This window comes from Salvelinus alpinus, chromosome 27 (assembly GCF_045679555.1).
Source record: "Salvelinus alpinus chromosome 27, SLU_Salpinus.1, whole genome shotgun sequence".
In the NCBI taxonomy this organism is placed as follows: Eukaryota; Metazoa; Chordata; class Actinopteri; order Salmoniformes; family Salmonidae; genus Salvelinus; species Salvelinus alpinus.
The window spans coordinates 7,446,429-7,467,266 of record NC_092112.1 but is presented as its reverse complement, the minus strand read 5'-3'; the positions used below and the strand labels follow the sequence as shown (position 1 = coordinate 7,467,266).

The 20,838-nt window shown below is 45.6% G+C and overlaps 1 protein-coding gene across 3 annotated transcripts in view; it reads left to right on the top strand.

The window, feature by feature from the left end:
* Nucleotides 1–2,346: 2,346 nt before the first annotated feature.
* Nucleotides 2,347–20,838, top strand: part of LOC139555955 (transcriptional activator Myb-like) — a 79,168-nt gene continuing 60,676 nt past the window's right edge. For all 3 annotated transcript variants that reach the window (XM_071369374.1, XM_071369373.1, XM_071369372.1), the window contains exon 1: nucleotides 2,347–2,490. In XM_071369374.1, coding sequence (XP_071225475.1) covers nucleotides 2,468–2,490 — 23 coding nt within the window. In that variant the 5' untranslated portion in view covers nucleotides 2,347–2,467. The remainder of the gene's footprint in view (nucleotides 2,491–20,838) is intronic.

Sequence of the window (20,838 nt, the reverse complement as noted above, 5' to 3'; positions counted from 1 at the left end):
CCTATATAGTGCACTAATTTTGTCCAGGGCCCATGGGTGCGATTTGGGACAGAGTCATAGAACTATACCACATAGAATAAACATGCCAAAGTCTAACATGTAAAATAAGGAATTTGGTCAGTTCTAGTCATGACATTTCTATCTGCAGCGGTCCTAATGTGGTAGATTTAACACCAGGTCTGTCTCTGACCCGCTGGAGCTGAGGGAGTTACCTCGGAAGTGTGTGTGTGTGTGTGTGTGTGTGTGTGTGTGTGTGTGTGTGTGTGTGTGTGTGTGTGTGTGTGTGTGTGTGTGTGTGTGTGTGTGTGTGTGTGTGTGTGTGTGTGTGTGTGTGTGTGTGTGTGTGTGTGAGTTAGTCAGAACTTTATCAAGATGTAGTTTTTACTACTGCCCTCTAGGGAGAAGAAAAACACCAGACTTTGACTTTGGCCAATAGAAAAGCCGTGCCTGAGTTGTCTCACAACACACAGGTGGCACTCAGGTGTGTGTGTGCTGCAGGGAAATGTATCCAGGAAACAGGTAGCCATCTTAAGACGAGGGAACTAACTGTAAGTCACTCTGGATAAGCATCTGCTTGATGACTCAAATGTTCATGTATTGTAGGTACAGTATGAGTCACACTATGAAACATTTTTAAAATTTAATTTACATAATTCTGATGCATTTTTTTTTTTATAAACATGATCAGAAAAACACTTTTTTTATGCTGGAATCTAAGCAAAGGCCAAATAAAAGGTAAACGTGTTTAATTAGATTTGTTTAAAAAAAAAGTTTGCTTGTGTCAAACAATCTAACCCTTAACCATAATAGTGTTTTAAAGATGTAAGCTCCCTGATTAATTTCAGGACTAATGAGTAGCTGCCTATAGCCTCTACTATAAAACGGTTTAACGTTTCACTACGTGCGCGGTGTCCACTCCACGCCGCATGCAAAGTTCCGTTCGGTGTGTTGACCCCATCACGCGAGGATGAGTAACCGGGGACAATAGCATGTTTTTTTGGGGGGGGGGGGGGGGGGGGTGACGGTAATTGTAAGTGACCGAGACAGTACGATAGCGTATCGGGAAGAACAACCACTACGAGAAGACACACATTCACACAAGTAAGTGTGCTCATCGGACTCCTCTCTTCTAGGCTGAAGAGACGGGTCTGAGATTAGATCGTGGTTATGTGGGTTTACTAAAACAAACCTGAGTTCTAGTTCTGTGTTGATGAGGAAAAACCGGTTGTCCCAGACTGGCTTGTTTTTAATGGACCTGTAAAAACACATATATAGATAAAATAATATCCACAATGTGACATGAACTGAATCCAGACACGTTGCCTGAGTGATAACGAGAAGACGGGTGCTATCTGAAGGTAATTAACAAAAGCATGTCATTTCACCTCAAAGTGAAAGTGAACGATTTATGGTGACTAATCTCTCATCATTAGGCTACGACAGCACTTTCCCTACTGACATAAAGTCACACACATCATTTACCACTACTTTTCAGAAACTCCCTAATTTTGATCAATAACCCCGATGTGAACTGGCTACAATAGCCTCGTTATAAATAGGTAACTACGATCTAATTATACATAATTATAGACTTGAATGAATCACCTTTCGTGTAATAGAGCATTTTTCCCCTACTGACATGAGACACAAAGAATCGACCACTGCTGTTCGCAAACTCACTTATCATTTTAGGCGTTAGCCTGTCAATACGCGATATGAAATAGGTTACAGTAGCCTAAGAATAGGCTACGACCATGAAGTGACCTGAATGACTCATCGCACGATACAAGAGCACCTTTACCCTTCATTTTAGGACACAGAATGTTTTGTACCACTGCCGTTCAAAAAAAGAAACGCACCAGGCTTAATCATTTTAGGCGTTATCAATACGACGCAACATCGACATGAATAGAGGTAGTAGCCTACTTCGGTAACACGATAAATCATAAAATAACTGTAGTAAGCTAGTATTCAACAGCAGCAGCAGCAGCAACAGGTAGAGAGGAGAAAAATAAACCATTAAGCCGCCTTGCTTCACCTCGCGGTCCAATCAACTCCATGCCAAAACATTAAGTCCACAATTGTTTACATTGTCCTCAGATACAATAACCCCCGTCCCTGTCCACAAATTACTTCTTTTTTTTCCCAACAAGAAAAACGAGAATGAACCTCTTGAAAAGTATCGACAGAGTTTAGCGCGGAAAGGGTAAGGAATACGCGCCTATGTCCGGGCGCCAAACGGAGCGGGTTGCAGGAGGAGGAGGAGGGTGAGGAGGTAGGGAGGAGGAGGGGCTATAGCGGGACTCGTGGCTTTCCGCTCTGTTTACAAGCCTGCATGATCCTTCACTCTTTTAATGTCAACCTGCTCTTTCTTCCTCGGCAGACAGGAGAGACGGTCAGAACAGAACCGCACAGCAGCGCTCAGAGAGGACACGGACATAGAGTTGCTCTCTACAGATACCTTCGCATGGCTAGGCGGCCAAGACACAGGTAGAATAACTACAAATACTACACTACAGAAGCTGGTATCTGGGCTTTTAGATGGACTATCATTTAATTTATCTTTGTCTCTCACTCTTTGTCTCTCAACAACTGCGTTAAAATTATGTTTTGATTTCCTCCATGTGGATTGTTGCGGTTGGAGTTAGAAGTTGTTTAAACACGTTATTTTGTGCTGCTAAGAGAGAGAGAGATTTAATTTTTGAGAGGATCCGTAGTTTTGTTCTGTCTTGCTCAGATAACAGGTGTCATCTGGCATGTGTTCGCCTCACGCTCCTTCACTGCACTAGTGATGACACTCTCTCTTACACACGCTCTCTCTCTTTTCTCTCTTTCTCTCTTTCTCTCTCTCTCTTTCTTTCTTTCTTTCTTTCTTTCTTTCTTTCTCTCTATCTCTCTCTCTCTCTCTCTCTCTCTCTCTCTCTCTCTCTCTCTCTCTCTCTCTCTCTCTCTCTCTCTCTCTTTCTCTTTCTCTTTCTCTCTGTCTCTCTGTCTCTTTCTTTCTTTCTTTCTTTCTTTCTTTCTTTCTTTCTTTCTTTCTTTCTTTCTCTCTCTCTCTCTCTCTCTCTCTCTCTCTCTCTCTGTCTCTCTCTCTCTTTCTTTCTTTCTTTCTTTCTTTCTTTCTTTCTTTCTTTCTTTCTTTCTTTCTTTCTTTCTTTCTTTCTTTCTTTCTTTCTTTCTTTCTTTCTTTCTCTCTCTCTCTCTCTCTCTCTCTCTCTCTCTCTCTCTCTCTCTCTCTCTCTCTCTCTCTCTCTCTTTCTCTCTCTCTCTCTCTCTCTCTCTCTCTCTCTCTCTCTCTCTCTCTCTCTCTCTCTCTCTCTCTCTCTCTCTTTCTCTCTCTCTCTCTCTCTCTCTCTCTCTCTCTCTCTCTCTCTCTTGCCCTCTCTCTCTCTTGCCCTCTCTCTCTCTCTCTTTCTCTCTCTATCTCTCTCTCTCTTTCAATCTCTCTCTCATTTCACACACCGCAAAATATCTAATTAATTCCGTGAGGCGGGTGCTAATTCTGCCTCGGTGCCGACCCAGCACGGTGCTTAATGTTGTTGTATTCTTATCAAATTGACTTTGTTGTTGCCAAGTGTTGTAGGATACAGTGGGTTGTTAAAATAAGGCTGGTTGGCTTGGTGGCTGTGTTAGATCCTGTGCTTGTAATATGCTAAGGAAAGCAGAATTAAAAAACAAAATTAAAAAATACAATATTTTCCATACCGCTTCACTATTTTCTACACTGTAGAAACATCAAAACGATCAAACATGTAATCATGTAGAAACAAATCAAAATATATTTTATATTTTATATTTGAGATTCTTCAAAGTAGCCACCCTTTGCCTTGATGACAGTTTTTGCCATTCTCTCAACCAGCTTCATGAGGAATGCTTTTCCAAGAGTCTTGAAGGAGTTCCCACATATGCTGAGCACTTGTTGGCTGCTTTTCCTTCAGCAGCAAAGCATTCCCACTCCATCACATCTTCTCCTCCATGCTTCACAGTGCGATCCACACATGCGGAGATCATCCGTTCACCTACACAAATACACTGCAGTTGGATTCAAAAATCTCACATTTGGACTCATCAGACCAAAGGACAGATTTCCACCAGTCTAATGTCCATTGCTCGTGTTTCTTCTTCTTATTGGTGTCCTTAAAGTAGTGGTTTCTTTGCAGCAATTTGACCCTGAAGGCCTGATTCACGCAGTCTCCTCTGATCAGTTGATGTTGAGATGTGTCTGTTACTTGAACTCTGTGAAGCATTTATTTGGGCTGCAATCTGAGGCTGGTAACTCTAATGAACTTATCCTCTGCAGCAGAGGTAACTCTGGGTCTTCCTTTCCTGTGGCGGTCCTCATGAGAGCCAGTTTCATCATAGCGCTTGATGGTTTTTGCGACTGCACTTGAAGAAACTTTAAAAGTTCTTGACATTTTCCGTATTGACTGATCTTCATGTCTTAAAGTAATGATCGACTGTCGTTTCTCTTTGCTTATTTGAACTGTTCTTGCCGTAATATGGGCTTGGTATTTTACTAAATGGGGCTATCTTCTGTATGCCATCCCTACCCTGTCACAACTGATTGGCTCAAACTCATTAAGAAGAAAAGAAATTCCACAAATTACTTTTAACAAGGCACACCTGTTAATTGAAATGCATTCCAGGTGACTACCTGATGGAGCTGGTTGACAGAATGCCAAGAGTGTTGAAAGCTGTCATCAAGGCAGAGGGTGGCTACTTTGAAGAATTTCAATTTTAAAATATATTTGGATTAGATTAACACTTTTTTGGTTACTAAATGACTCCATATATGTTATTACATAGTTATGATGTAATCATCCCGGAGTCGCCTCTTCACTGTTGACGTTGAGACTGGTGTTTTGAGGGTACTATTTAAAGAAGCTGCCAGTTGAGGACTTGTGAGGCGTCTGTTTCTCAAACTACGAGATCTTCAGTTTCTTGGCAATTTCTCACATGGAACAGCCTTCATGTCTCAGAACAAGAATAGACTGACAAGTTTCAGAAGAAAGTTCTTTGTTTCTGGCCATTTTGAGCCTGTAATCGAATCCACAAATGCTGATGCTCCAGATACTCAACTAGTCTAAAGAAGGCCAGTTTTATTGCTTCTTTAATCAGAAAGACATTTTTCACCTGTGATAACATAATACCAAAAGGGTTTTCTAATGATCAATTAGCCTTTTAAAATGATAAACTTGGATTAGCTAACACAACGTGCCATTGGAACACAGGAGTGATGGTTGCTGATAATGGGCCTCTGTACGCCTATGTAGATATTCCATTAAAAATCTGCCGTTTCCAGCTACAATAGTCATTTACAACATTAACAATGTCTACACTGTATTTCTCATCAATTTGATGTTATTTTAATGGATAAACAAAGTGACCCCAAACTTTTGAACGGTAGTGTACATCTCGGTTCCGTATGAATGAATCTAAGCTAGGCTTTTTTAAAACAATTATGCCCAGGAGATATGATCATTTACCAGGGAGATTCTGTAATTATCTTCCACCAATTATGGTAAAGGTTGATATACAGTAGAGGCTATCTTATCCATTATACTGTAGTAAACACACACAATGGGTCACTGTTCTATAGTAAACACACACCGTGGGTCACTGTTCTGTAGTAAACACACACCGTGGGTCACTGTTCTGTAGTAAACACACACCGTGGGTCACTGTTCTGCTCTAGTAGTAAACACACACCGTGGGTCACTGTTCTGTAGTAAACACACACCGTGGGTTACTGTTCTGCTCTATACTGTAGTAAACACACACCGTGGGTTACTGTTCTGCTCTATACTGTAGTAAACACACACCGTGGGTTACTGTTCTGCTCTATACTGTAGTAAACACACACCGTGGGTTACTGTTCTGCTCTATACTGTAGTAAACACACACCGTGGGTCACTGTTCTGCTCTATACTGTAGTAAACACACACCGTGGGTTACTGTTCTGCTCTATACTGTAGTAAACACACACCGTGGGTTACTGTTCTGCTCTATACTGTAGTAAACACACACCGTGGGTTACTGTTCTGCTCTATACTGTAGTAAACACACACCGTGGGTCACTGTTCTGCTCTATACTGTAGTAAACACACACCGTGGGTCACTGTTCTGCTCTATACTGTAGTAAACACACACCGTGGGTTACTGTTCTGCTCTATACTGTAGTAAACACACACCGTGGGTTACTGTTCTGCTCTATACTGTAGTAAACACACACCGTGGGTTACTGTTCTGCTCTATACTGTAGTAAACACACACCGTGGGTTACTGTTCTGCTCTATACTATAGTAAACACACACCGTGGGTCACTGTTCTGCTCTATACTGTAGTAAACACACACCGTGGGTTACTGTTCTGCTCTATACTGTAGTAAACACACACCGTGGGTCACTGTTCTGCTCTATACTGTAGTAAACACACACCGTGGGTCACTGTTCTGCTCTATACTGTAGTAAACACACACCGTGGGTTACTGTTCTGCTCTATACTGTAGTAAACACACACCGTGGGTTACTGTTCTGCTCTATACTGTAGTAAACACACACCGTGGGTTACTGTTCTGCTCTATACTGTAGTAAACACACACCGTGGGTTACTGTTCTGCTCTATACTGTAGTAAACACACACCGTGGGTCACTGTTCTGCTCTATACTGTAGTAAACACACACCGTGGGTCACTGTTCTGTAGTAAACACACACCGTGGGTCACTGTTCTGCTCTAGTAGTAAACACACACCGTGGGTTACTGTTCTGCTCTATACTGTAGTAAACACACACCGTGGGTCACTGTTCTGCTCTATACTGTAGTAAACACACACCGTGGGTTACTGTTCTGCTCTATACTGTAGTAAACACACACCGTGGGTTACTGTTCTGCTCTATACTGTAGTAAACACACACCGTGGGTTACTGTTCTGCTCTATACTGTAGTAAACACACACCGTGGGTCACTGTTCTGCTCTATACTGTAGTAAACACACACCGTGGGTCACTGTTCTGCTCTATACTGTAGTAAACACACACCGTGGGTCACTGTTCTGCTCTATACTGTAGTAAACACACACCGTGGGTTACTGTTCTGTAGTAAACACACACCGTGGGTCACTGTTCTGCTCTATACTGTAGTAAACACACACCGTGGGTTACTGTTCTGCTCTATACTATAGTAAACACACACCGTAGGTTACTGTTCTGCTCTATACTGTAGTAAACACACACCGTGGGTCACTGTTCTGCTCTATACTGTAGTAAACACACACCGTGGGTTACTGTTCTGCTCTATACTGTAGTAAACACACACCGTGGGTCACTGTTCTGCTCTATACTGTAGTAAACACACACCGTGGGTTACTGTTCTGCTCTATACTGTAGTAAACACACACCGTGGGTCACTGTTCTGCTCTATACTGTAGTAAACACACACCGTGGGTTACTGTTCTGTAGTAAACACACACCGTGGGTCACTGTTCTGCTCTATACTGTAGTAAACACACACCGTGGGTTACTGTTCTGCTCTATACTATAGTAAACACACACCGTGGGTTACTGTTCTGCTCTATACTGTAGTAAACACACACCATGGGTCACTGTTCTGCTCTATACTGTAGTAAACACACACCGTGGGTTACTGTTCTGCTCTATACTGTAGTAAACACACACCATGGGTCACTGTTCTGCTCTATACTGTAGTAAACACACACCGTGGGTTACTGTTCTGCTCTATACTGTAGTAAACACACACCGTGGGTTACTGTTCTGCTCTATACTGTAGTAAACACACACCATGGGTCACTGTTCTGCTCTATACTGTAGTAAACACACACCGTGGGTTACTGTTCTGTAGTAAACACACACCGTAGGTTACTGTTCTGCTCTATACTGTAGTAAACACACACCGTGGGTCACTGTTCTGCTCTATACTGTAGTAAACACACACCGTGGGTTACTGTTCTGCTCTATACTGTAGTAAACACACACCGTGGGTCACTGTTCTGCTCTATACTGTAGTAAACACACACCGTGGGTTACTGTTCTGCTCTATACTGTAGTAAACACACACCATGGGTCACTGTTCTGCTCTATACTGTAGTAAACACACACCGTGGGTTACTGTTCTGCTCTATACTGTAGTAAACACACACCGTGGGTCACTGTTCTGCTCTATACTGTAGTAAACACACACCGTGGGTTACTGTTCTGCTCTATACTGTAGTAAACACACACCGTGGGTTACTGTTCTGCTCTATACTGTAGTAAACACACACCGTGGGTTACTGTTCTGCTCTATACTGTAGTAAACACACACCGTGGGTTACTGTTCTGCTCTATACTGTAGTAAACACACACCATGGGTCACTGTTCTGCTCTATACTGTAGTAAACACACACCGTGGGTCACTGTTCTGCTCTATACTGTAGTAAACACACACCGTGGGTTACTGTTCTGTAGTAAACACACACCGTGGGTCACTGTTCTGCTCTATACTGTAGTAAACACACACCGTGGGTCACTGTTCTGCTCTATACTGTAGTAAACACACACCGTGGGTTACTGTTCTGCTCTATACTGTAGTAAACACACACCGTGGGTTACTGTTCTGCTCTATACTGTAGTAAACACACACCGTGGGTCACTGTTCTGCTCTATACTGTAGTAAACACACACCGTGGGTTACTGTTCTGCTCTATACTGTAGTAAACACACACCGTGGGTCACTGTTCTGTAGTAAACACACACCGTGGGTCACTGTTCTGTAGTAAACACACACCGTGGGTTACTGTTCTGCTCTATACTGTAGTAAACACACACCGTGGGTTACTGTTCTGCTCTATACTGTAGTAAACACACACCATGGGTCACTGTTCTGCTCTATACTGTAGTAAACACACACCGTGGGTTACTGTTCTGCTCTATACTGTAGTAAACACACACCGTGGGTCACTGTTCTGTAGTAAACACACACCGTAGGTTACTGTTCTGCTCTATACTGTAGTAAACACACACCGTGGGTCACTGTTCTGCTCTATACTGTAGTAAACACACACCATGGGTTACTGTTCTGCTCTATACTGTAGTAAACACACACCGTGGGTTACTGTTCTGCTCTATACTGTAGTAAACACACACCGTGGGTCACTGTTCTGCTCTATACTGTAGTAAACACACACCGTGGGTTACTGTTCTGCTCTATACTGTAGTAAACACACACCGTGGGTTACTGTTCTGCTCTATACTGTAGTAAACACACACCGTGGGTCACTGTTCTGCTCTATACTGTAGTAAACACACACCGTGGGTTACTGTTCTGCTCTATACTGTAGTAAACACACACCGTGGGTTACTGTTCTGCTCTATTCTGTAGTAAACACACACCGTGGGTCACTGTTCTGCTCTATACTATAGTAAACACACACCGTGGGTTACTGTTCTGTAGTAAACACACACCGTGGGTCACTGTTCTGCTCTATACTATAGTAAACACACACCGTGGGTTACTGTTCTGTAGTAAACACACACCGTGGGTTACTGTTCTGCTCTATACTGTAGTAAACACACACCGTGGGTCACTGTTCTGCTCTATACTGTAGTAAACACACACCGTGGGTTACTGTTCTGTAGTAAACACACACCGTGGGTTACTGTTCTGTAGTAAACACACACCGTGGGTCACTGTTCTGCTCTATACTGTAGTAAACACACACCGTGGGTCACTGTTCTGTAGTAAACACACACCGTGGGTCACTGTTCTGCTCTATACTGTAGTAAACACACACCGTGGGTTACTGTTCTGCTCTATACTGTAGTAAACACACACCGTGGGTCACTGTTCTGCTCTATACTGTAGTAAACACACACCGTGGGTCACTGTTCTGCTCTATACTGTAGTAAACACACACCGTGGGTCACTGTTCTGCTCTATACTGTAGTAAACACACACCGTGGGTTACTGTTCTGCTCTATACTGTAGTAAACACACACCGTGGGTTACTGTTCTGCTCTATACTGTAGTAAACACACACCGTGGGTTACTGTTCTGCTCTATACTGTAGTAAACACACACCGTGGGTCACTGTTCTGCTCTATACTGTAGTAAACACACACCGTGGGTTACTGTTCTGTAGTAAACACACACCGTGGGTTACTGTTCTGCTCTATACTGTAGTAAACACACACCGTGGGTTACTGTTCTGCTCTATACTGTAGTAAACACACACCGTGGGTTACTGTTCTGCTCTATACTGTAGTAAACACACACCGTGGGTTACTGTTCTGCTCTATACTGTAGTAAACACACACCGTGGGTTACTGTTCTGCTCTATACTGTAGTAAACACACACCGTGGGTTACTGTTCTGCTCTATTCTGTAGTAAACACACACCGTGGGTCACTGTTCTGCTCTATACTGTAGTAAACACACACCGTGGGTTACTGTTCTGCTCTATACTGTAGTAAACACACACCGTGGGTTACTGTTCTGCTCTATACTGTAGTAAACACACACCGTGGGTTACTGTTCTGCTCTATACTGTAGTAAACACACACCGTGGGTCACTGTTCTGCTCTATACTGTAGTAAACACACACCGTGGGTTACTGTTCTGCTCTATTCTGTAGTAAACACACACCGTGGGTTACTGTTCTGCTCTATACTGTAGTAAACACACACCGTGGGTTACTGTTCTGCTCTATACTGTAGTAAACACACACCGTGGGTTACTGTTCTGCTCTATACTGTAGTAAACACACACCGTGGGTTACTGTTCTGCTCTATACTGTAGTAAACACACACCGTGGGTTACTGTTCTGCTCTATACTGTAGTAAACACACACCGTGGGTTACTGTTCTGCTCTATACTGTAGTAAACACACACCGTGGGTTACTGTTCTGCTCTATACTGTAGTAAACACACACCGTGGGTTACTGTTCTGCTCTATACTGTAGTAAACACACACCGTGGGTTACTGTTCTGCTCTATACTGTAGTAAACACACACCGTGGGTCACTGTTCTGCTCTATACTGTAGTAAACACACACCGTGGGTTACTGTTCTGTAGTAAACACACACCGTGGGTTACTGTTCTGTAGTAAACACACACCGTGGGTTACTGTTCTGCTCTATACTGTAGTAAACACACACCGTGGGTCACTGTTCTGCTCTATACTGTAGTAAACACACACCGTGGGTTACTGTTCTGCTCTATACTGTAGTAAACACACACCGTGGGTCACTGTTCTGCTCTATACTGTAGTAAACACACACCGTGGGTTACTGTTCTGCTCTATACTGTAGTAAACACACACCGTGGGTTACTGTTCTGCTCTATACTGTAGTAAACACACACCGTGGGTCACTGTTCTGCTCTATACTGTAGTAAACACACACCGTGGGTTACTGTTCTGCTCTATACTGTAGTAAACACACACCGTGGGTCACTGTTCTGCTCTATACTGTAGTAAACACACACCGTGGGTCACTGTTCTGCTCTATACTGTAGTAAACACACACCGTGGGTCACTGTTCTGCTCTATACTGTAGTAAACACACACCGTGGGTTACTGTTCTGCTCTATACTGTAGTAAACACACACCGTGGGTCACTGTTCTATAGTAAACACACACCGTGGGTCACTGTTCTATAGTAAACACACACCGTGGGTCACTGTTCTATAGTAAACACACACCGTGGGTTACTGTTCTGCTCTATACTGTAGTAAACACACACCGTGGGTTACTGTTCTGTAGTAAACACACACCGTGGGTTACTGTTCTGCTCTATACTGTAGTAAACACACACCGTGGGTCACTGTTCTGCTCTATACTGTAGTAAACACACACCGTGGGTTACTGTTCTGCTCTATACTGTAGTAAACACACACCGTGGGTTACTGTTCTGCTCTATACTGTAGTAAACACACACCGTGGGTTACTGTTCTGCTCTATACTGTAGTAAACACACACCATGGGTTACTGTTCTGCTCTATACTGTAGTAAACACACACCGTGGGTCACTGTTCTGCTCTATACTGTAGTAAACACACACCGTGGGTCACTGTTCTGCTCTATACTGTAGTAAACACACACCGTGGGTTACTGTTCTGCTCTAGTAGTAAACACACACCGTGGGTCACTGTTCTGCTCTATACTGTAGTAAACACACACCGTGGGTCACTGTTCTGTAGTAAACACACACCGTGGGTCACTGTTCTGCTCTATACTGTAGTAAACACACACCATGGGTTACTGTTCTGCTCTATACTGTAGTAAACACACACCGTGGGTCACTGTTCTGCTCTATACTGTAGTAAACACACACCATGGGTTACTGTTCTGCTCTATACTGTAGTAAACACACACCGTGGGTTACTGTTCTGCTCTATACTGTAGTAAACACACACCGTGGGTCACTGTTCTGCTCTATACTGTAGTAAACACACACCGTGGGTTACTGTTCTGCTCTATACTGTAGTAAACACACACCGTGGGTTACTGTTCTGCTCTATACTGTAGTAAACACACACCGTGGGTCACTGTTCTGCTCTAGTAGTAAACACACACCGTGGGTTACTGTTCTGCTCTATACTGTAGTAAACACACACCGTGGGTCACTGTTCTGCTCTATACTGTAGTAAACACACACCGTGGGTTACTGTTCTGCTCTATACTGTAGTAAACACACACCGTGGGTCACTGTTCTGTAGTAAACACACACCGTGGGTCACTGTTCTGCTCTATACTGTAGTAAACACACACCGTGGGTCACTGTTCTGCTCTAGTAGTAAACACACACCGTGGGTCACTGTTCTGCTCTATACTGTAGTAAACACACACCGTGGGTTACTGTTCTGCTCTATACTGTAGTAAACACACACCGTGGGTTACTGTTCTGCTCTATACTGTAGTAAACACACACCGTGGGTTACTGTTCTGCTCTATACTGTAGTAAACACACACCGTGGGTTACTGTTCTGCTCTATACTGTAGTAAACACACACCGTGGGTCACTGTTCTGCTCTATACTGTAGTAAACACACACCGTGGGTTACTGTTCTGCTCTATACTGTAGTAAACACACACCGTGGGTCACTGTTCTGCTCTATACTGTAGTAAACACACACCGTGGGTTACTGTTCTGCTCTATACTATAGTAAACACACACCGTGGGTCACTGTTCTATAGTAAACACACACCGTGGGTCACTGTTCTGTAGTAAACACACACCGTGGGTCACTGTTCTGCTCTATACTGTAGTAAACACACACCGTGGGTTACTGTTCTGCTCTATACTATAGTAAACACACACCGTGGGTCACTGTTCTGCTCTATACTGTAGTAAACACACACCGTGGGTCACTGTTCTGCTCTATACTGTAGTAAACACACACCGTGGGTTACTGTTCTGCTCTATACTGTAGTAAACACACACCGTGGGTTACTGTTCTGCTCTATACTGTAGTAAACACACACCGTGGGTTACTGTTCTGCTCTATACTGTAGTAAACACACACCGTGGGTTACTGTTCTATAGTAAACACACACCGTGGGTCACTGTTCTGCTCTATACTGTAGTAAACACACACCGTGGGTCACTGTTCTGCTCTATACTGTAGTAAACACACACCGTGGGTTACTGTTCTGCTCTATACTGTAGTAAACACACACCGTGGGTTACTGTTCTGCTCTATACTGTAGTAAACACACACCGTGGGTTACTGTTCTGCTCTATACTGTAGTAAACACACACCGTGGGTTACTGTTCTATAGTAAACACACACCGTGGGTCACTGTTCTATAGTAAACACACACCGTGGGTTACTGTTCTGCTCTAGTAGTAAACACACACCGTCTGGCATCTTATTGGCTCTGGGGTGGAGGTGATATTGTTTATCTGTGTGTGTGTGTGTGTGTGTGTGTGTGTGTGTGTGTGTGTGTGTGTGTGTGTGTGTGTGTGTGTGTGTGTGTGTGTGTGTGTGTGTGTGTGTGTGTGTGTGTGTGTGTGTGTGTGTGTGTGTGTGTGTGTATATGTGTGTGTGTGTGTGTGCTGCTCTGATGATACCTGAAGCAGGTCTGAACATGCCAGGACCAAGGCAGGGTCATGTTAATATGATCAGTTGTTCCTGTACCTGCCGTGCCAGATCACCTGGGGTTTCTGTGGTAACCAACAACACCACAACCAGTTTGTCAGAGTGTGTGTGTTTGGAGAGTGTGTGTGTGTGTTTGGAGAGTGTGTGTGTTCGCTTGTATAGACTGACTGCACCCAACCCTGCTAGAACGACTGGTTCTGTTACCTTGTTACCACTCTACCCTGTTAGAATGACTGGTTCTGTTACCCTGTTACCACTCTACACTGCTAGAATGACTGGTTCTGTTACCCTGTTACCACCCTACCCTGTTAGAATGACTGGTTATGTTACCCTGTTACCACTCTACCCTGCTAGAATGACTGGTTCTGTTACCCTGTTACCACCCTACCCTGTTAGAATGACTGGTTCTGTTACCCTGTTACCACTCTACACTGCTAGAATGACTGGTTCTGTTACCCTGTTACCACCCTACCCTGTTAGAATGACTGGTTCTGTTACCCTGTTACCACTCTACCCTGCTAGAATGACTGGTTCTGTTACCCTGTTACCACCCTACACTGCTAGAATGACTGGTTCTGTTACCACCCTACCCTGTTAGAGTGACTGGTTCTGTTACCCTGTTACCACTCTACCCTGTTAGAATGACTGGTTCTGTTACCACTCTACCCTGCTAGAATGACTGGTTCTGTTACCCTGTTACCACTCTACCCTGCTAGAATGACTGGTTCTGTTATCCTGTTACCACCCTACTCTGCTAGAATGACTGGTTCTGTTACCCTGTTACCCCTCTACCCTGCTAGAATGACAGGTTCTGTTACCCTGTTACCACCCTACCCTGTTAGAATGACTGGTTCTGTTACCCTGTTACCACTCTACCCTGTTAGAATGACAGGTTCTGTTACCCTTTTACCACTCTACCCTGTTAGAATGACTGGTTCTGTTACCCTGTTACCACTCTACCCTGCTAGAATGACTGGTTCTGTTACCCTGTTACCACTCTACCCTGTTAGAATGACTGATTCTGTTACCCTGTTACCACCCTTCCCTGTTAGAATGACTGGTTCTGTTACCCTGTTACCCCTCTACCCTGCTAGAATGACTGGTTCTGTTACCCTGCTACCCCTCTACCCTGCTAGAATGACTGGTTCTGTTACCCCTCTACATTTACATTTTACATTACATTTAAGTCATTTAGCAGACGCTCTTATCCAGAGCGACTTACAAATTGGTGCATTCACCTTATGATATCCAGTGGAACAACCACTTTACAATAGTGCATCTAACTCTTTTAAGGGGGAGGGGGGGGTTAGGAGGATTACTTTATCCTATCCTAGGTATTCCTTAAAGAGGTGGGGTTTCAGGTGTCTCCGGAAGGTGGTGATTGACTCCGCTGACCTGGCGTCGTGAGGGAGTTTGTTCCACCATTGGGGTGCCAGAGCAGCGAACAGTTTTGACTGGGCTGAGCGGGAACTGTACTTCCTCAGAGGTAGGGAGGCGAGCAGGCCAGAGGTGGATGAACGCAGTGCCCTTGTGTGGGTGTAGGGCCTGATCAGAGCCTGAAGGTACGGAGGTGCCGTTCCCCTCACAGCTCCGTAGGCAAGCACCATGGTCTTGTAGCGGATGCGAGCTTCAACTGGAAGCCAGTGGAGAGAGCGGAGGAGCGGGGTGACGTGAGAGAACTTGGGAAGGTTGAACACCAGACGGGCTGCGGCGTTCTGGATGAGTTGTAGGGGTTTAATGGCACAGGCAGGGAGCCCAGCCAACAGCGAGTTGCAGTAATCCAGACGGGAGATGACAAGTGCCTGGATTAGGACCTGCGCCGCTTCCTGTGTGAGGCAGGGTCGTACTCTGCGAATGTTGTAGAGCATGAACTTACAGGAACGGGTCACCGCCTTGATGTGAGTTGAGAACGACAGGGTGTTGTCCAGGATCACGCCAAGGTTCTTAGCGCTCTGGGAGGAGGACACAATGGAGTTGTCAACCGTGATGGCGAGATCATGGAACGGGCAGTCCTTCCCCGGGAGGAAGAGCAGCTCCGTCTTGCCGAGGTTCAGCTTGAGGTGGTGGTCCGTCATCCACACTGATATGTCTGCCAGACATGCAGAGATGCGATTCGCCACCTGGTTATCAGAGGGGGGAAAGGAGAAGATTAATTGTGTGTCGTCTGCATAGCAATGATAGGAGAGGCCATGTGAGGATATGACAGAGCCAAGTGACTTGGTGTATAGCGAGAATAGGAGAGGGCCTAGAACAGAGCCCTGGGGGACACCAGTGGTGAGAGCACGTGGTGCGGAGACAGATTCTCGCCACGCCACCTGGTAGGAGCGACCTGTCAGGTAGGACGCAATCCAAGCGTGGGCCGCGCCGGAGATGCCCAGCTCGGAGAGGGTGGAGAGGAGGATCTGATGGTTCACAGTATCAAAGGCAGCCGATAGGTCTAGAAGGATGAGAGCAGAGGAGAGAGAGTTAGCTTTAGCAGTGCGGAGCGCCTCCGTGACACAGAGAAGAGCAGTCTCAGTTGAATGACTAGTCTTGAAACCTGACTGATTTGGATCAAGAAGGTCATTCTGAGAGAGATAGCAGGAGAGCTGGCCAAGGACGGCACGTTCAAGAGTTTTGGAGAGAAAAGAAAGAAGGGATACTGGTCTGTAGTTGTTGACATCGGAGGGATCGAGTGTAGGTTTTTTCAGAAGGGGTGCAACTCTCGCTCTCTTGAAGACGGAAGGGACGTAGCCAGCGGTCAAGGATGAGTTGATGAGCGAGGTGAGGTAAGGGAGAAGGTCTCCGGAAATGGTCTGGAGAAGAGAGGAGGGGATAGGGTCAAGCGGGCAGGTTGTTGGGCGGCCGGCCGTCACAAGACGCGAGATTTCATCTGGAGAGAGAGGGGAGAAAGAGGTCAAAGCACAGGGTAGGGCAGTGTGAGCAGAACCAGCGGTGTCGTTTGACTTAGCAAACGAGGATCGGATGTCGTCGACCTTCTTTTCAAAATGGTTGACGAAGTCATCCGCAGAGAGGGAGGAGGGGGGAGGAGGGGGAGGAGGATTCAGGAGGGAGGAGAAGGTGGCAAAGAGCTTCCTAGGGTTAGAGGCAGATGCTTGGAATTTAGAGTGGTAGAAAGTGGCTTTAGCAGCAGAGACAGAAGAGGAGAATGTAGAGAGGAGGGAGTGAAAGGATGCCAGGTCCGCAGGGAGGCGAGTTTTCCTCCATTTCCGCTCGGCTGCCCGGAGCCCTGTTCTGTGAGCTCGCAGTGAGTCGTCGAGCCACGGAGCAGGAGGGGAGGACCGAGCCGGCCTGGAGGATAGGGGACATAGAGAGTCAAAGGATGCAGAAAGGGAGGAGAGGAGGGTTGAGGAGGCAGAATCAGGAGATAGGTTGGAGAAGGTTTGAGCAGAGGGAAGAGATGATAGGATGGAAGAGGAGAGAGTAGCGGGGGAGAGAGAGCGAAGGTTGGGACGGCGCGATACCATCCGAGTAGGGGCAGTGTGGGAAGTGTTGGATGAGAGCGAGAGGGAAAAGGATACAAGATAGTGGTCGGAGACTTGGAGGGGAGTTGCAGTGAGATTAGTGGAAGAACAGCATCTAGTAAAGATGAGGTCAAGCGTATTGCCTGCCTTGTGAGTAGGGGGGGAAGGTGAGAGGGTGAGGTCAAAAGAGGAGAGGAGTGGAAAGAAGGAGGCAGAGAGGAATGAGTCAAAGGTAGACGTGGGGAGGTTAAAGTCACCCAGAACTGTGAGAGGTGAGCCATCCTCAGGAAAGGAACTTATCAGGGCGTCAAGCTCATTGATGAACTCTCCAAGGGAACCTGGAGGGCGATAAATGATAAGGATGTTAAGCTTGAAAGGGCTGGTAACTGTGACAGCATGGAATTCAAAGGAGGCGATAGACAGATGGGTCAGGGGAGAAAGAGAGAATGTCCACTTGGGAGAGATGAGGATCCCAGTGCCACCGCCCCGCTGACCAGAAGCTCTCGGGGTGTGCGAGAACACGTGGGCAGACGAGGCGAGAGCAGTAGGAGTAGCAGTGTTGTCAGTGGTAATCCATGTTTCCGTCAGTGCCAAGAAGTCGAGGGACTGGAGGGACGCATAGGCTGAGATGAACTCTGCCTTGTTGGCCGCAGATCGGCAGTTCCAGAGGCTGCCGGAGACCTGGAACTCCACGTGGGTCGTGCGCGCTGGAACCACCAGGTTAGAATGGCAGCGGCCACGCGGTGTGCAGCGTTTGTATGGTCTGTGCAGAGAGGAGAGAAGAGGGATAGACAGACACATAGTTGACAGGCTACAGAAGAGGCTACGCTAATGCAAAGGAGATTAGAATGACAAGTGGACTACACGTCTCGAATGTTCAGGAAGTTAAGCTTACGTTGCAAAAATAAAATAAAATCTTATTGACTAAAATGATATAGTACTGCTGGCGGTGAAGTAGGCTGGCTAGCAGTGGCTGCGTTGTTGACTTTGTTTGAACGTGTAGCTGGCTAGGTAACCTCTAACTGGCTAGGTAACCTCGACAATTTCTCAAAACTACACAATTATCTTGGATACAAGGACAGCAAAGACAACTATGTAGCTAGCTAACACTACGCTAATCAAGTCGTTCCGTTGTAATGTAAGTTGTAATGTGAGTTTCTACAGTGCTGCTATTCGGTAGAAGTTGGCTAGCTAGCAGTGTTAGCTAGCAGTGTTGACTAGGTAGGAGACGGGAGCGCAGCGCGGCGGACGAAAATAGCTGGCTAGTTAACCGAATAATTACTCTAACCAACTCTAAGCTACACAATTATCTTAGATACAAAGATAGCAAAGACAACTATGTAGCCAGCTACCACTACACTAATCAAGTCGTTCCGTTGTAATGTAATCGTTTCTCCAGTGCTGCTATGCTGCTATGCTGCTGCTATTCGGTGGCTAGCTGGCTAGCTAGCAGTGTTGACTACGTTACGTACGTTCGGTCGAAAATAGCTGGCTAGCGAACCTCAATAACTACACAAATATCTTTGATACAAAGACGGCTATGTAGCTAGCTAAGATCAAACAAATCAAACCGTTGTACTGTAATGAAAATGAAAATGGTAAAACTACCTGTGGAGCGAAGCGGAATTGCGACTGCACGCTCCCACCCGGAAGTATGACTGGTTCTGTTACCCTGTTACCACTCTACCCTGTTAGAATGACAGGTTCTGTTACCCTGTTACCACTCTACCCTGATACAATGACTGGTTCTGTTACCCTGTTACCCCTCTACCCTGTTAGAATGACTGGTTCTGTTACCACTCTACCCTGCTAGAATGACTGGTTCTGTTACCCTGTTACCACTCTACCCTGTTAGAATGACAGGTTCTGTTACCCCTCTACCCTGTTAGATTGACTGGTTCTGTTACCACTCTACCCTGCTAGAATGACAGGTTCTGTTACCCTTCTACCACCCTACCCTGCTAGAATGACAGGTTATGTTACCCTGTTACCACTCTACCCTGTTAGAATGACAGGTTCTGTTACCCTGTTACCCCTCTACCCTGTTAGAATGACAGGTTCTGTTACCCTGTTACCCCTCTACCCTGTTAGAATGACAGGTTCTGTTACCCTGTTACCACTCTACCCTGTTAGAATGACAGGTTATGTTACCCTGTTACGACCCTCCGTACCTCGCAAACTCTGCCCTTCTGGGACACTGTAAAGTCCATGGAGAATATGAGCACCTCCTCCCAGCTGCCAACTGCACTGAGGCTAGGAAACACTGTCACTACCGATAAATCCACTATAATTGAGAATATCAAAAAGCATTTTTCTATAGCTGGCCATGCTTTCCACCTGGCTACCCCTACCCCGGTCAACAGCCCTGCGCTCCCCACAGCAACTTGCCCAAACCTCCCCCACTTCTCCTTCACCCAAGTCCAGATAGCTGATGTTCTGAAAGAGCTGCAAAATCTGGACCCCTACAAATCAACCGGGCTAGACAATCTGGACCCTCTCTTTTTAAAATTATCTGCAGAAATTGTTGCAACCCCTATTACTATCATCTCATCTGAGATTCCCATAGATTGGAAAGCTGCCACGGTCATCCCCCTCTTCAAAGGGGGAGACACTCTACACCCAAACTGCTACAGACCTATATCTATCCTACCCTGCCTTTCTAAGGTCTTCGAAAGCCAAGTTAACAAACAGATAACCGACCATTTCGAATCCCACCGTAGCTTCTCCGCTATGTAATCTGGTTTCAGAGCTGGTCATGGGTGCACCTCAGCCACGCTCAAGGTCCTAAATGATATCATAATATCGCCATCGATAAAAGACAATTCTGTGCAGCCGTATTAATCGACGTGGCCAAGGCTTTCGACTCTGTCAATCACCACATTCTTATCGGCAGACTCAACAGCCTTGGTTTCTCAAATGATTGCCTCGCCTGGTTCACCAACTACATCTCAGACAGAGTTCATTGTGTCAAATCGGAGGGCCTATTGTCCGGACCTCTGGCACTCTCTATGGGGTGCCACAGGGTTCAATTCTTGGGCCGACTCTCTTCTCTGTATACATCAATGATGTCGCTCTTGCTGCTGGTGATTCTCTGATCCACCTCTACACAGACGACACCATTCTGTATACTTCTGGCCCTTCTTTGAACACTGTGTTAACTAACCTCCAGATGAGCTTCAATGCCATACAACTCTCCTTCCGTGGCCTCCAACTGCTCTTAAACGCAAGTAAAACTAAATGCATGCTCTTCAACCGTTCGCTGCCCGCACCTGCCCGCA